General features: G+C 49.2%; 6 protein-coding genes across 6 annotated transcripts; 2 read left to right on the top strand and 4 right to left on the bottom strand.

The window, feature by feature from the left end:
* Positions 1-1,620: 1,620 nt before the first annotated feature.
* On the bottom strand, positions 1,621-4,045 carry POJ06DRAFT_262364 (uncharacterized protein). Its single transcript, XM_056188734.1, has 4 exons — positions 3,766-4,045; positions 3,624-3,709; positions 2,977-3,574; positions 1,621-2,921 (listed from the first exon to the last, which is right to left on the bottom strand). The coding sequence occupies exons 1-4, from the start codon at positions 3,961-3,963 to the stop codon at positions 1,770-1,772; spliced, it is 2,034 nt and encodes a 677-aa protein (XP_056040493.1). The 5' UTR covers positions 3,964-4,045; the 3' UTR covers positions 1,621-1,769.
* Positions 4,046-4,557: 512 nt separating this feature from the next.
* Positions 4,558-6,355, top strand: POJ06DRAFT_203089 (isocitrate lyase; the record flags this gene model as incomplete). The annotated part of the gene is made up of 2 exons (XM_056185305.1): positions 4,558-5,590; positions 5,637-6,355. The coding sequence occupies 2 exons, from the start codon at positions 4,558-4,560 to the stop codon at positions 6,353-6,355; spliced, it is 1,752 nt and encodes a 583-aa protein (XP_056040492.1).
* Positions 6,356-6,485: 130 nt separating this feature from the next.
* Positions 6,486-6,711, bottom strand: POJ06DRAFT_202948 (uncharacterized protein; the record flags this gene model as incomplete). Its single annotated transcript, XM_056185301.1, has 2 exons — positions 6,486-6,590; positions 6,652-6,711. 2 exons carry the CDS (start codon positions 6,709-6,711, stop codon positions 6,486-6,488), a joined length of 165 nt encoding a protein of 54 aa, XP_056040491.1.
* A 332-nt stretch (positions 6,712-7,043) lies between these two features.
* On the top strand, positions 7,044-8,578 carry POJ06DRAFT_202635 (MmgE/PrpD family-domain-containing protein; the record flags this gene model as incomplete). The annotated part of the gene is made up of 2 exons (XM_056185284.1): positions 7,044-7,157; positions 7,208-8,578. The coding sequence occupies 2 exons, from the start codon at positions 7,044-7,046 to the stop codon at positions 8,576-8,578; spliced, it is 1,485 nt and encodes a 494-aa protein (XP_056040490.1).
* Positions 8,579-8,618: 40 nt separating this feature from the next.
* POJ06DRAFT_38700 (uncharacterized protein) lies at positions 8,619-9,479 on the bottom strand. The gene is made up of 2 exons (XM_056190964.1): positions 9,123-9,479; positions 8,619-9,069 (listed from the first exon to the last, which is right to left on the bottom strand). The coding sequence occupies exons 1-2, from the start codon at positions 9,171-9,173 to the stop codon at positions 8,659-8,661; spliced, it is 462 nt and encodes a 153-aa protein (XP_056040489.1). The 5' UTR covers positions 9,174-9,479; the 3' UTR covers positions 8,619-8,658.
* Positions 9,480-11,311, bottom strand: POJ06DRAFT_38699 (glycoside hydrolase). The gene is made up of 2 exons (XM_056190963.1): positions 11,091-11,311; positions 9,480-11,039 (listed from the first exon to the last, which is right to left on the bottom strand). Exons 1-2 carry the CDS (start codon positions 11,185-11,187, stop codon positions 9,787-9,789), a joined length of 1,350 nt encoding a protein of 449 aa, XP_056040488.1. The 5' UTR covers positions 11,188-11,311; the 3' UTR covers positions 9,480-9,786.
* Between the last annotated feature and the right edge of the window lie 3,825 nt (positions 11,312-15,136).

Here is a 15,136-nt window from a genome sequence, read left to right as displayed (position 1 = left end):
CTTCGTTTGTTAGACGCGTGCGAACACTCAATGACTTGTATTAGAGCGTCAAATTATCATTACAGTACGTGGAAGTGTATCGACTTCTCTTGAGCCGCACGACGCCAATAGCGAAATCTACTGCAGACACGATTAACTATGGGGTGGGATCCGCTACACACCGACGACACGCCCAATAGCGTCGCATCATGCTCGCGGCCACTCCGAGTCTGCCACAACCATCTCTCACATGACAGCAGCGACATGTGACTATCATAAACTAGCTGTGACTTAATTTAATCTAAAGTCTGCCAAGAGAACCGCTTCGTGCGCCATTTATTCATTGTTACACAAAACATGCGAACCGCGATCGCGTTCCGCCACTTAGTATGGCTTCCAATATACCGTTGTCTCCGTTGTCTCCGTTGTCTTCCAAGCGTGGCATTGTATTTTGAACCACTAAGCTTTGAATGTGCCCTTTGCTAGGTTAATAAATTACCGAATATGAGCTAACTGTCCGGACAAGATCTGCTGTATTTCGAGACAGTCGAGCGCGGCGAGTTCGCGTGCGGCTGCTGGAAACATGGGGTTAGGGCGCGCACGGACGCTGCATCACCAGTAAACAAACCAGACGCGCTGCGATCGCGGACTCGCATCGCCCATTCAGTCATGTCCTCGTCTATTTCTCGCTTCCGTGACCAACAACGCATCCTGCCAAGAAAACTCACATGGAGTTGCTGCATGCGCGATTTATTCGACGTTGCACAAAAAACAAATTAATTAAATGATGGGTATGAGCTTTGCACAGCAAAAGCCGACTTCCAATTATAATACAACCAACTGCCGCCTCCGTCCACTCCAAAGCAGATTTCCGTCTACATACAGACCGCGTCGCAGGATTCGGTCCAAGTCGGCGAGAACCAAGTCTCTTGGTCCCGTTCCTGCGGCGCATTTCTCAACAAGGTAAGGAAGTGCCAGTAGCAAGAGGGAAGTTATCGATGCAATGACGCTAGCCAAAATCAGATTCTTAGACACGCGAACGTAAGAGGGGAGCCTGTCACAGGCTGAGATCTTCTTCGAACGCATGCGAGTATTTTACAATTCCTACAATCTGGTCATGTGGCTAACATTCTAATGCAGGCAGACGGTGTTCTCTAATCTCTACAGGGCAAGATGACAGCCTGGAACCGGGTTGAGTCCGAGATGGCGAGAACCAAGCCACTTGGTCGACCACCGGTTTCGGCAATGCGTCCTCTACAGGGGGCAAGAGGGGAGCCATGTCAGGTTGAGATCCTCTTTAATACGAGTACGCAGATTCGCCTTGGAACTGGGTAAGGCTAAGATGGCGAGAACCAAGCCACTTGGTCGCCACCGGTTCCGGCGACACGGTCTCGACTGTGGGCACGGGGGGAGCCGTCAGGCTCGCAAGGAACAGTGCTAGGTTTTTACCTCCGGGAATATTTGTTTTCCCACTTGGGTTTTTGTTTTGCCCGGAGGAATTTTCCCTACACCTTTGTCCAAATGGATGTTCCTTTAGATAGATATTTGTATGTGCGAGCACTTTACTTGGTCGGCCGAGTTAACTTAGCCGTACGGGCCGAGGAGTGCGCTGAGACTTGTCTCCTTGCCAGCCATGGTCACATGACTGGCATGCAAGGTGTCATCGGATTTCGGCGTTGTAAAACGTTGGGTCTGGTGCCGTCTAATACAAGGGAATGATGATGAACATATAAATATAAAATCTCTCTATATTAGCCCACACTCCCGAACGCCAGAAATATTAATACAAATCATCCAAATAGTTTTCGCTGTCCCTTTTCCAATTTTGGTGCCTTTGTGGACGGCCCGTTACCAACGTTACCAACCCTCCGTTTCGCTGGACTATCCATTTTCTCGATTTGACTCAAAGCTGGTGGTGCGGACGGTTGAGAATTTTGATCCTTATCCTGCCGGAATTGCTTTGCTACAGACCAGGCAAAATGCCAATCTTGATGTTCCACTGCATCTTCAGATTTTATGCGCTTAGAACATTCCCCACAAACAAAGGAGTCAATGTCCAAGTCACATATTGAACGATCGCCCACAGCAGAACGAGTAGCTGTTGGATCGCCAGGTTTGCTACCAACGTGATCTTGTAAATCCTGTTCCGCATCGATATCACCGATATTCGATAGTTCTTGCTCTCGACCTAGAAACGCCTCAATGCCGACTCTCTTGGAAGGCGATGATTTGGCGATTTTAGTCCCCGCGGCGATTTCTCGTTCCACATTCTCTTCCACATCTTCCATTTTCTTGGCACTCTTTACAAGAAATCCCTCGATGGCATGATTTCGAGAAACGGTCGAATCGAATCCACTTACAGTCATGCTCATTTGATAGCACGGGTACATAGATCCCTCTTTTTCTCGCTCGATCTGTCGGTATAGAAGTTTGGCCGTCTGGAACAGAGTGTCCTCTAAATTAGATGGCTGGCATGCAGGAATCGGAACCTGCCTGGAACTTGGAACTGCGTTGGCATGCCGGTGATGAAGAGCCAGGGTTTTAGGAATTCTAATAGCGCCACCTGGAGTGCTGGTGCCGAATTCTAGGATACGGCCCATTATATCAGCAACAAAAATTCGTAGCCATTTCTCTGCTTGCTCGTATGTCGTGATACTTGGTCTGAAATTCTTAGCTGACAACATCGACTTAATTTCCGGACGGGGCTTGACTTCACTGGAGTCTCGACCACGGATAATGTTGTAAAGCCAATTACCAGTTTCCTCACCGAGTGCCAGGACGAGGTCCTGAAGAGAAATCTGCAAAAGAAATGGGATCGAACCATCCTGGGGGACGTTAAAATGACGCGATATTTCGTGACCCAGTTTGCCTCCCAATCCGCGAATCTTAGAAAAGTTGAGAGTCATAATAAATCCATTGACAGCGTCATGTCGGAGGACGGTCTAGAATAGAAGCAATCAGATTTAATTGATTAAGAGCAACAGAAAGAAGCCATACCTGATTATTTGGCTTCTTGTATGCGCTGCATAACTTGCCAAGCACCCTATTCTGGGCCACTCCAGCAGAGCACGTATACTTCAGATCTTGCCATACTTTCTGCCTCACCCCATTAATAATTTTGCTGCCCAGCATAAATAAGACATCATTCCAATCTATTACTCGGTCTGGCGTATCCTTGTCTGTGTCTAATGGTACCAACTCGCCGTCCCAACTGAGATCATCTGACAAATCGGGGAGCGGCATGAAATCGCTCATTCTATCTTGCTCCTGCTTCAGCTGCAGCAATGCTTCCAGCTTCGGAAATTCCGTACATGCTCTTTCATATACGAGCTTTGACAAATCCAGAAAAGCCTCATCGAGACCGCCATACTCGACCTTCTCGCACGACGAATAGAATATCTTGAAAATCAACTGGCTTTGGCGGCGATAGGGATCCAACGAGACTTTATGGGTTGCAACATCTGGGTTCTCATGATAAGCCCAGCTTTCATCGCCCTCTTTCCATGTAGCGACATGTGCTAATACTAGGTCAGGGCATTTCTTTCTTGCTTCGTTTATAGACTCATGTCTGCTGATGCCAAACTTGCGTGCGGTGCTGTGTGCCATTAGTATTATTGTTCTGCACAGATACCGATACGACGTACTAGTTAACTGCTATGAGACCTTGCCACTGCTGGCAGGCTAATGGCACATTAGGGTCCAAACCGAGTCGAACAGTTTCGCATTGTGCCTGCAGCCGCGTTCAGTCAGCTTGAGCCATTTAAGGCGCTTACGGATCGCACATACATAGAAAGCATCGAGGTCGATATGAGCAATAACCCGTAGTGGATTGGTTGTACTATATTTCCGAAGCGATTCAAACTGCGCGTAACTGAATTTGGACTGTCGGCTGTTCGAATAGTGCAGTTCTAGTTCGTCGGTCATAATCACTGCAAAAAAAGATTTCATATAGACGACATTGGCCACATCAGGTAAAAGCAACATAAAATAAGAGCAAGTGCGTAAATCTTTATCAAAGGACAGGACTAGTCCTGACTAGATGTTTGGTCAAGGTGATTGATTACATCCGTTTGGTTCATCGATATACACACGTGACGGCCGTTTACACTCCAGCTCCGCGTAATCTCCAGGGTTTCGTTCTTCGCAGCGGACAATAGCGACACGGTGTAATTGCCGTACTTGCCGTTTCAGCCACTGAATAGATTATAGAAATTTCAATAGAAAATTCGAATTGAATCACTGCTGTGCAGCCTGTGCTAATGTGGATACAATCTTCTCCGAGTCGATCGTAGAGGAGCCAGAGTGCGGAACCGTGCAGCGCTGCGTTTTCCCCGCAGCGCTCTCATAAGCCGCACTCCAACCATTGATATTCCCACAGCCCACAGCTCACAGCTGCTGGCGGCAAGTCTGCGTCCAAGATATTAATTATAGCCGTGCTTTGCGGTGGAGTTCTGCCCGTCGCTGAACGTGGACGGAGTTGTTTGCACGCCGCGCGGAACCTCTGTCCTCGGTCGGAGCCAAGTTATCAACGCAAAATAATATTATTTTACGAGATTGGACAAGACACATCTACCCGTAATGATACGTGTTTCTCATATATGTCGGAATCTTTCGACAGTGTATCCTAAGGTATCGCCATTCACCCCCGTCTCGCGACTCTCAATGCCTTCTTTGGACCAGGAATCCGCATCTCTCAGCGCACAGATCAAGCAGATCGAAGAGTGGTGGGCAACTCCTCGTTTTAAGGGTATCACACGTCCTTACTCTGCGCGGGACGTGGCTACTAAGAGCGGAACACTCTCCCTGCCTGGACCGCACCAGTCGTCTGTCCAGGCCGACAAGCTTTTTGCGCTGTTCAGCGAACGTGCAAACCAGAAGCTTCCTGTGCACACTTTGGGCGCGATTGACCCGGTGCAGATGACGCAGATGGCATCGAACCAAGAGGTCTTGTACGTCTCGGGCTGGGCATGTTCTTCCTTGTTGACTACCACAAACGAAGTTTCGCCGGATCTGGGCGACTATCCTTATGACACTGTGCCGAACCAGGTCGATCGATTGTTCAGGGCCCAGCAGTTGCATGACAGACGAGCATGGCATGAGTGGATGTCGCTATCGCCCGAGGATCGCGCGGCTCGGGTTCTCGCTGGCAAAGGACGCGTCGATTACTTGCGTCCTATTATTGCGGACGCAGACACGGGCCACGGCGGTTTGTCGGCTGTCATGAAACTTGCCAAGCTCTTTGCAGAGCGGGGAGCGGCTGCGATTCATATAGAAGATCAGCTACATGGTGGCAAGAAATGCGGCCACTTGGCCGGCAAAGTGGTTGTTCCGCCGTCCACTAATATTTCCCGCCTTATCGCGACGCGCATGCAATGGGACATAATGGGTACGAACAACCTGCTCATTGCTCGCACTGACGCCGAATCCGCTAAATTGCTGTCCTCTTCGGTTGATCCAGCGGATCACGAGTTTATCTTGGGTGTTACGAAGAAGGTCAAACCTCTCGCGCAGGTGCTGACGGAGGCAGAGCAGAAAGGGATCACCTCGACAGAGCTGAACGAGCTGGAGAGTGCCTGGATGTCCAATGCCAAATTAGTTACTTTTGATGAAGGTATTTTCGTACCGTAGTCTATTAGTTACGGGCTAACAGACTATAGCGGTGACTCGTGAGCTGACTGCCGCTGGTAAGTCAGACCAGATCGAGTCTTATCTGTCACAGTCCAAGGGCCTCTCAAACTACGATGCTCGGGCTTTGGCAGACTCCTTTCTTGGACCGAACAGCAGCTTCTTGTTTGATTGGGATGCTCCACGCACGAGGGAGGGCCATTACCATGTGCGGGATGGAATGGCACCGGCTTTGAAGCGTGTGCTGTCGTATGCTCCGTATGCAGACCTACTCTGGCTGGAGACGAAGGAGCCAGACGTTGCTCAGGCTAAGGCAATAGCTGCAGCGATCCACAGAAAGTTCCCGGGCAAGTGGCTTGTATACAATCTCAGTCCGTCGTTCAACTGGAGCTCACGTGGATTCAGCGACGAGGACCTGAAGGGCTTTGTTTGGGACTTAGGCAAGGCAGGGTATGTGTTGCAGCTAATCTCGCTGGCTGGCTTGCACAGCAATGCGACAATCACGTTCGAGCTTTCAAACCGGTTCAAGACAGACGGCATGAAGGCATACGTGGAGTTGATTCAGCGGCGGGAGAAGGAAATTGGATGCGATGTTTTGACTCATCAGAAGTGGTCTGGTGCGAACTATGTCGATGCCATATTGCAGAATGTTCAGGGAGGAAGCTCGAGCACGAGCAGCGTCGGAGCAGACTCAACGGAGCATAGTAAGGGCTCATTGCACAGTGTCGCATTAGATACTAACATCATTTAGGCTTTTAAATGAAAAATGATTGTGATGGTGGTCAGCAGACGTGACCTCTATGACGTCTTGCATATGCGTAATACTTAAGACAACCGTCTATGCCCCTCTAATTTATCAAAGTGTACCCCAACCTGCTGTTCTACTTCTTTGTGCCCTCTGCACCTTTGCGGACCTCGGAGAGGAACTCGAGCAGTCGCATGCGTAACTTCTTTGCAAGGTCATCGGCGTCCGGTACGGGTGGCGGCTGGTGGCGGTCAGCGCTATCCTCAGTACTGTACATATATATGGGAAAGTTTAGCACTTACCAACTGGTCGAGGAGATACTCTGCCTCCTCGATGGTCAGAATAAGTGGGCCTCTGTTCATTGTGGGTGTGGATATTGATGATGTAGTCACTGCAACAGGGAATGTTCCAAGAACTGGTGCCAGACATCGAACCAACCCTGATCTGCGCCACCTAACATGCACTGCCACAGTGGCTATAATCTGGGGGACAATGTTGGCGGGGTTCAATATTGGACCAGTTGGAAAATGCTCTGGGGGAGTGCTCATAGACCACAGATTGTCCTTTAGCAACACAAAGCAGCAGCACGTTTCACGGTGCAGGACGAATGCTGTCGCTCAGGCACTCTGCTCGGCTTGTTCGGCCGTCTGTTTATGCTCGCACCTCTCTCACTTTCCGCCGCCAGTTTGCTGCAATGTCCGCATCCAACTCGCATATCATCACCGACAACGTCCGCCCGGGGCCCGACGGCGTACTCCAGGAGATCGCTGACTACGTCCACGACTTTAAGACTGACAGTCCTGTCGCTGTGAGTACTCATTGATTGGGTGACCAGAATCTGCTGACGGAAAGCTGCAGATCGAGACCGCCCGTCTGTGCTTTCTCGATACTCTCGGCTGCGGCCTCGAAGCACTCAAGTACGACAACTGTGCCCGACTGATTGGGCCTGTCGTTCCCGGCACAATCGTGCCATATGGGACAAAAGTGCCAGGCACGTCCTACCAGCTCGATCCCATCCGCGCTGCGTTTGCGATTGGCACCATCATCCGCTGGCTAGACTACAACGATTGCTGGCTTGCTGCCGAATGGGGCCATCCCTCCGACAATCTCGGCGGAATACTTGCCGTCGCCGATTGGCTCTCTCGAACACACCGTGGGTCCGGCACATCCATCATTTCCTTCGCCAAGCAATTCAAGGTCAAGGACGTTCTTGAATATATGATCAAGGCACACGAGATCCAGGGCAACCTAGCCATCAAGAATTCCTTCAATGCCGTCGGGCTTGACCACGTTGTACTTGTCAAGGTCGCCACCACCGCCGTCGTGTCCAAGATGATTGGTCTTTCGCGCGACCAGACCGTCGACGCTATCTCACAGGCCTGGGTCGACGGCCAATCCCTGCGCACTTACCGGCACGCTCCTAACACCGGCTCGCGCAAGTCTTGGGCCGCGGGTGACGCTTGCTCACGCGCCGTCAATCTCGCTCTCATGGTCCAGAACGGCGAGGCTGGCTTGCCATCAGTCCTGACTGCCAAGACATGGGGCTTTTATGACGTCTTGTTCGAGGGCAAACCTTTCAAGTTCCAGCGCCCTTACGGAACATACGTAATGGAAAATATCCTTTTCAAGATTTCCTACCCCGCAGAGTTCCATGCCCAGACAGCGGTCGAGGCAGCCATGGCTCTTCACAATAAGCTTCGTGATATTGGGAAATCGGCGAAGGATATCGTATCGGTTGCGATTCGCACTCAGGAAGCTGGGAACCGGATTATCAACAAAATTGGTCCTTTATATAACTACGCGGACAGAGACCACTGCATTCAGTACATGATTGCTGTTCCGCTTTTATACGGTCGCCTGACTGCGGATGATTACTCTGACGCCGCTGCAGCTGATCCCGCCATAGACGAGCTTCGCGCAAAGATGACTTGCACAGAAGACGAGTCGTTCACTGTCAGTTACCACGATCCCAATAAGCGTTTCATCGGCAACGCAGTCAAGGTCACGTTGACCGACGGCAAGGAGTTGGAAGAAATAGTACACTATCCGATCGGGCATCGGGAGCGTCGCGAGGAAGGTATCCCCGTGCTCCTCGAAAAGTTTGAAAGACATGTCCGGGGCAGGTTCCCGGACGAGCAACAAGTTCAGAGCATCCTGCAGAAGTCTGACATGAGTATCGGCGAAGTTGATGTTGATGAGTACGTCGACTTGTATGTCAAAAATTATTAGATAGATTGGCATTTCCCTTGATGTATTGCGTGACAAGTTGGCGCGTCTATCACAATAATAACAAACAATGAGACTCACAGTTACAATTTCGACCTTCGCCTTCTCAAATACTCTAGAGTCTGCTCAACACCGCCAGCATTAACAAACGTATCCTCCAACTTTAACGCCAAATCCAAGTCACCGGCAATTTTAATCTTGCCAGACGTGACGCCTTTCAATCCCGTCAAACCACCTGTAATAAACTTAACAAGATCGCGGTCTTCTAGCTCGATAACCACGATCGGCATGCCGTGCGCTTTCTGGGAAAGCACAGGCACGGCTTGGTGGCGGACCTCGGGGGCTTTGTTGCGAGCGTTGAACAGGAGCGACCATTCGTCGCTGATCTTGCCGCGGCGGAGAATCGAGAAGATGAAAAGCCCGAGGAGTGACCCTGCCGCGGTAGGATTCTCTGCAAAACGTTTGGAGATCTCCGGGAAGAGAATACTAGATGCCTAGTGGATAGCTATTAGTGGACTAAAGTGACAGTGAGGAGCACCTTACGTACTAGCGGCTTCTTGTCGCCATTCGCACGCTTTGATGCATAAGGAGACTGCATTGTTGTTACTCAATGTGGGTATGCGACGCCTATTGCCATTGAGCGACACAATATAAAAGCGGAGCAAAAGGAGACAGCACGTCGAGTGAGTCGTGTGACGTAACCTACGAAGGCGCTCAATTTTGTGGGGAAGTGCGATGAGCTGGCACGTGCGCTGGGAGGCTTCAAAAGCATCGACCGTCTCTACAACCGCCATCATTTTTCTCGTAATACCTAGCTAGTTTGAAATCGCTGCTTGCGCCATTTGGATGAGTCGCTCTGCAACGATGTTGGACCAGCACAACCAAGCAGCGACTCGCCTCATTTAGTTACCTCATTGTCTGAGCGACAATATCAATGGAAAGCTCTCGGCGAGCTATATCGGCGATTCAAAAACATTACCAAGACCTAGATCGTGTAAGATCCTTTAGTCACTTAAAGACATATGTACATCTCTCGTCAACATCCCAAAAAAACCAAACCAATAAGCCAATAACCCGGTAACCAAAAAGAAACTTCTACTTCTACTTAATCGAAAATTTGTGTCCCTCTGTGGTTTTTGCCCTCCGCAGCCGTCATCTGCAATCCTAGCTGTCATGTCTAATCGAAGAATGGCGGCAAAATTCAAGTCTAGTCATATTGCCATCCACCACGACGCGCCAAGCATCATGAGCAATGCTATACTGGTAAGAATGCCCGCGCCGGCTCGGTCTCCTGTAGAGGAGACTTTCGCCTCTTCATCGCTACCATTACTAGGAACTATACCGGTAGATGAACCGCCAGTAGAAGCAGTGTATGGTGCAGGCAAATCTTGTACGAGCAGATTCAGTACTACTTCCAGGGCAGACATCTGCTGGCCTAAACCATAGGTATTGTCCCATCCCACATTTAGCCAGGTCGTTCCACACGTTACGTTATCGAGGCCACCCACACACGACTGCTCGATGCCGGCGACAGTTTGGACCAAACGTTTGTAGATAGTGTCGTACGTAGTTGGAGCCAATACGGCCGTTAGACCCATACACCACGCAAGTACGGACTTGAATGCTTTCTCGTCTGTGTCACATGTGTGCGAACCCTCACAAACCACTTCATACATGATTCCTGTAGCCGAATCAAAAAAAATGTCGATACTATCCAAGATTGACTGCGTTCTCTGGGCCCATAAAGGTGCCTGTGTATAATTGTAGAGATACGCCGAGCCAGCCATGAATATTCCTGCGTTATAGGTCCACTGGTACTTTTCGATATCCGTGCAATTAGTTCCCACGTGTGCACCGTCGTAAAAGGAGTAATATTTCGTATCTAAAAACCCAACACTTTCAGTCCAGTTCCATGTTCTCTCGGCCCATTCGACGTAGGTCGCGTTATCAGTATATCGCGCCAGTCTGGCGGCCATCATGAACAAGCCTGCGTTCGAAATCGTATTTTTATAGTCGTATCCATGGTTGAACTCGAAGATCTGCCAGAGAAGACCTCCATTACATGTCGACGTATCCCATCTCGAGGCCATGTCGTTGAAGACAGCCTCCGCGAGCGCCAACCACTGTGGTTGATCGGCGTCCGGATTGCTAAAGTTACGCTCGGCAGCGTTCATGACAGTAAACCCCCAAAATGCCTGATCATCGTTACCTTCGGATGTGCTTATATTTGATGGCATGTAGTCGTTATTACTCCCGACTTGAAAGAGTAAGGACGATTTGACCTGCTCGTTGAAGGTTTCATCGCCAGTATAAAACCAGTAGTCAATTAGGCTCCCCCAGGCGGCACCGGCCTCCCACCAGTAATATGGATCCACAAACATACCGGGCGTATTGCCAGTTTGGTTGCCATTGTAGTACGTGATGAGACCGTGGGCGAAGACCCAGGCGGCGTGAACTATCGAATCTACTTGGTTTCAGACAAGACCAGACCCAGTCCCAAATATGCATTGCAAACCTTTGTCGCTCACGTCAATTTCTATGGCACTAGCATGGTTGATGCTGTTCGCCAGAACGAACAGTATGGCTGATGGGAGTGACCAAAAAGTGCGCATCTTGAGAAATGGTGCAGCGGGTTCAGATAGTCGCGTTTAATTGGAGCGCACGCGCGAGCTGGACCAATTGAAAATGGAGGTCGCACAAGAGAAAGAGGGCGCTGGCGGGCCGGGAGGCGCGACGGATGAGGAGGTAATAATGCACGATGCAGAAAGGGAATAGACGACGCGGAGATTCTGGTGACAATAATACGCGGCAATGACCCAGAGTTTCGCCTAAGTCGATCTGACTGAAAAGCAGGCGAGCTCTAGCCACACTGAATGGCCGTTCTGGACGCTCGCTGGTGATGGTGTTGGCTTGAATGAATGGATGTGTGTCTTTCTCCAAGCCAAAAATTGCCCTTGCAGGGTCGCGCTCACGACGGTAGCACCGGCAGGGGCTCTTGGCAACGCGTGGTCCTGCTATGCCAAATATAGCACGACGCGCGCAAAGCCAGCGCGTTTAGGGCTACAGGCACAATTGTCTCGCGACGGTTATGGCCGCATCTGCCGTGCCAGGACAGGGGGGCCAAGTGTTTCCGGACGCCTCGGAGTTCGGCAAGCACGAGCCATCCTCGGCAGCAATTGCCCTAACCCATTTGTGCGCGACATTATTATCCGGAATCACTTTCGATAGTAATATACGCACGGAGTCAAAGAACGGTGCACTATACCGCTGCTACGGCGCAGTAAGGTTAGTTATGACAATTATCGCAGGACCTGACACAAATTGTATCTACAACTCAATAAGATCCTACATTGTGGGTAATAATTGATGGACCTCCAGGCTCTGGCAGGCACGATCATTCATCATCATTATTATCGCAATATGTCTCCGTGATTGACATTTGTATTGAGAGGACATTAGTCACTGTCTGTCAAACGTGGACAATATTTATTCCGTTTAAAATTTATTGATGTAGTCCACAACAAGAGTCTGCGGCAAGATCCCTCCTCTAAACGACACTTCCTTGCTAACTCAAAATTATATAACGGTGTGTTATATTCTTGGCACTGGAACATGTATCGTCTAGAAAGATGAATGAGGATAGACTCTGGACCGTTCTGGTATCTATCAATCCGTTTACCGCAGAGACCGGAAACGGTGACAATGAAACGTCCTACTACGAACAAAAGTCACCTATATGACATTCTCAGACATGCCGTAACCTAGCCAATTCCGCCTGCTATACAATCCTGGGTTAGACCGCTTGGGCGTACCGTTCGCTGACCTATGACAGACAATGCCACAAGCACGTTTGGGCATGGAGACGCAACTAAGGTCTAACCAACCATCTCTGCGATCTCCGACAACCCCTTCTTCGTTCATCTTGCTGCACATTGGTGTCAGGGGCACACAAGTCCTGCCCACATTTATATCTAATGGATTGTTCGATGGTGGCCGCACTATGACAGCCAGTAGCAGAGATCTGTGACCAACCAAGGATCAGGATTTCCGGGCATTAGCTGAATCTTATTTGTTTTACAAAATGCGGTACAACACCGACGAATTCGTCTAGAATTTACTATGGAATTAGCAAGCCCTGATGAATGAAATTTGCACCCAGATATCCTAAGCATTAAGGAACGAACATGCCATCGCTTCACTCAATTATCTCTCCTCAGCCTCTTCCTGATATGGCTGTCCTGCAGTAGCGCGGCTTGTTCTTTCCCTTCCGCGTGCCTTCGGACAGTAAAGAGCTTTAGGCTCGAGCTGCGAGGGGTCTTATAAATGGCGTTCGGCTAATAGCAAGGTGCGCGCGATAAACTATTCGATGACTTGCTCTGAAACTCTTACAGACTTCTGGCGTCCAAAGGCATCCGACTTTTTCAAGGACCTGGTCTTATTGCGGTCGACAAAATGGAAAAGCAAAGTATTCAACGAATGCCCATGATTCCCACCCTTCTCGCTGTTTCTGTCTTTCTTCTGCTTTCTCCTCTTGTTGCTTCTACTGTGCATGTTAGGCAAATTATGGTCCTCTGCAGATCTATCGTCATAGACGGAGCCGCCTACACAGAGAGTCGCGTCGAGCAACAAGTCGATGGCCATAGCCTTTAGATAACTCCAATCTTCAGAATCGCCTGGAGCTTAAACGTATAGTCAAGCGGACAGCCCCGCATTAAGTCTCTTTGTTGTTCCGACGATGTCTGCTATTGACGTCGAAAGTCTTGAATCTTGGTCCTTGCTCATCATACACTCACTGCTACAGTATGATCTCTCAGTAAGAGGAAAAGCGGTTGATAACCCCATTCGCTGTGTCCTCGTTGCTATGGCTTATCATACTTGCGGACATCGGAATCGGGATCTAAGCATGGCAATAATCAAACTGCAATCAATTAACGAAAATCGGGTCATGGCGCTGAGAGTTTGCTCAAGTCGCCTGTTATTTGTCGTAATGCATCTTTGAACTCTATTAGCTGTATGTCACCATAGACACGGTCGAGATCCCTTGCTCTGGATGCTGTTCACCAACCTCGTGTTCTCTTTTGGCCCTTCGATCTTGCAAGCAAGTGACGTTGCTGCCGACATCCAAGGGCCAATACTGTTTTACGGGTAGGGGATATTTTTAGTGAGCAAGATCATTAAGTTATTATAGTGGCTGATTTGATGGCATGTTCACCGTCATTATCCTGCCGAACTGTAATTGCCACTGTCTTCTAGCCGTTTACGTTGGGCTCTTCGGACCAATGTTTTTCTATAACGACACCCTAAGTGTATCACCACATCTTATACGCTCAACAGTATTTCAGGACCGGCAGTAGATATGTCAATTTCTGTGCCAAATCAGCATTTCTGTCATCTTAACTCTATGACATCCAACATGCACCTCATGTTGACCTCCCTATTGTGTCCATCAGCTTCACAACCCGTATGCAATTGCTGATTCAAAATCATATAGCGGTGGCAAGCCCACGAATAGTAATTATCATATGCTTTTCTATCCGCAGTAATATCATATTGCGTAGGAAGCCAACCTCAAAGTAAACGCGGATATCGCATAATTTATATGTGAAAGCACTCTGACCTTGTTAAGTTGATTAGAGATTATTCTTCGGTTGCTGGATGTGTTCGCGCTATTGACTCCAATCCAGGGCTAAGGGGCTTTGTGGAATAATTGACACGGCCGTATTGTTCCACAATTTCAGCAAACAAATAGTTCAGTGTTCCCACCACCATTCCTAATACGCATATCGGGACCGATCCTGAAAGACATCCGCCGACTATAATTGCAATGCTTACGCCTGCGGCGGTCACAGCACCGCCTTTTCTATATATCCACAACGCCATGGATTACTTCTCTTCTCCGGTGGAGCACTTTCAAATTGTGCTGTGCGTATGGTTGTTACTGGGATTGTAAAGGGCAAGTAATTGTCGTTCTCGATCCTGTAAATTGTTAATTGTCGAAGCGTATTAGCTAACATCAAATCACTGTAAGCAGAGCAACAAATAAGGGAATCTATACGCAGTGCACTTGCCTTCAATGCGTCGAATATCCCGGCATCTCGGCAGCAGACAAATGGACACAAGCAACGAACGACAGAGCTGGATTGAAGGCTATTCTTATTATTAGGTGTGTCAGGACTTTTGTAGTTGACCATGGCACGAGTTATAAAGGAACCCTTGCCCACGTGTTTGAGGTTAAGGGTATGGGTTAACGCGCACTTTCCGGTCTCATGCCTTGCTCTAATAATTAGTGTAAATTGGAGTTTAGGCTGGGAATATATCGTAGCCAAGCAACAAAGGGCTATCATCAGTTGCGAGGCAAGAGGTCCTATAGGGCTACAGTCCCGAAGAAATCCTGCAAGATTTGCATGTCACTTAACTGTTGAAGGTTGCTTGGCAATGACGTATCCTTGCGCCGGAGGGTTCGACATAATTGATAATGCCTGACGAGGAGATTCCGCGAAGACACTACCGGAGACTCTTATAACAATTTTGGAACCTTGCGAAGTTCCTCTTGCTTTTGAC

This window comes from Lipomyces tetrasporus (genome assembly GCF_029532465.1).
Source record: "Lipomyces tetrasporus strain NRRL Y-64009 chromosome Unknown POJ06scaffold_12, whole genome shotgun sequence".
Taxonomy (NCBI): Eukaryota; Fungi; Ascomycota; class Lipomycetes; order Lipomycetales; family Lipomycetaceae; genus Lipomyces; species Lipomyces tetrasporus.
The sequence above is the reverse complement of the archived record's forward strand: the minus strand, read 5'-3'. Positions and strand labels throughout refer to the sequence as shown.

Bases quoted from the DNA above. Each gene is read 5' to 3' on its own strand.
- POJ06DRAFT_262364 (XM_056188734.1), bottom strand. From the start codon at position 3,963: ATGTTGCTTTTACCTGATGTGGCCAATGTCGTCTATATGAAATCTTTT. The intron at 3,710-3,765 runs GTATGTGCGATC...ACGCGGCTGCAG, and splicing joins TCGACCTCGATGCTTTCTAT to GCACAATGCGAAACTGTTCG. The intron at 2,922-2,976 runs GTATGGCTTCTT...CTTCTATTCTAG, and splicing joins ACAAGAAGCCAAATAATCAG to ACCGTCCTCCGACATGACGC.
- POJ06DRAFT_38700 (XM_056190964.1), bottom strand. From the start codon at position 9,173: ATGCAGTCTCCTTATGCATCAAAGCGTGCGAATGGCGACAAGAAGCCG. The intron at 9,070-9,122 runs GTACGTAAGGTG...GCTATCCACTAG, and splicing joins ATGGCGACAAGAAGCCGCTA to GCATCTAGTATTCTCTTCCC.
- POJ06DRAFT_38699 (XM_056190963.1), bottom strand. From the start codon at position 11,187: ATGCGCACTTTTTGGTCACTCCCATCAGCCATACTGTTCGTTCTGGCG. The intron at 11,040-11,090 runs GTTTGCAATGCA...GAAACCAAGTAG, and splicing joins AATTGACGTGAGCGACAAAG to ATTCGATAGTTCACGCCGCC.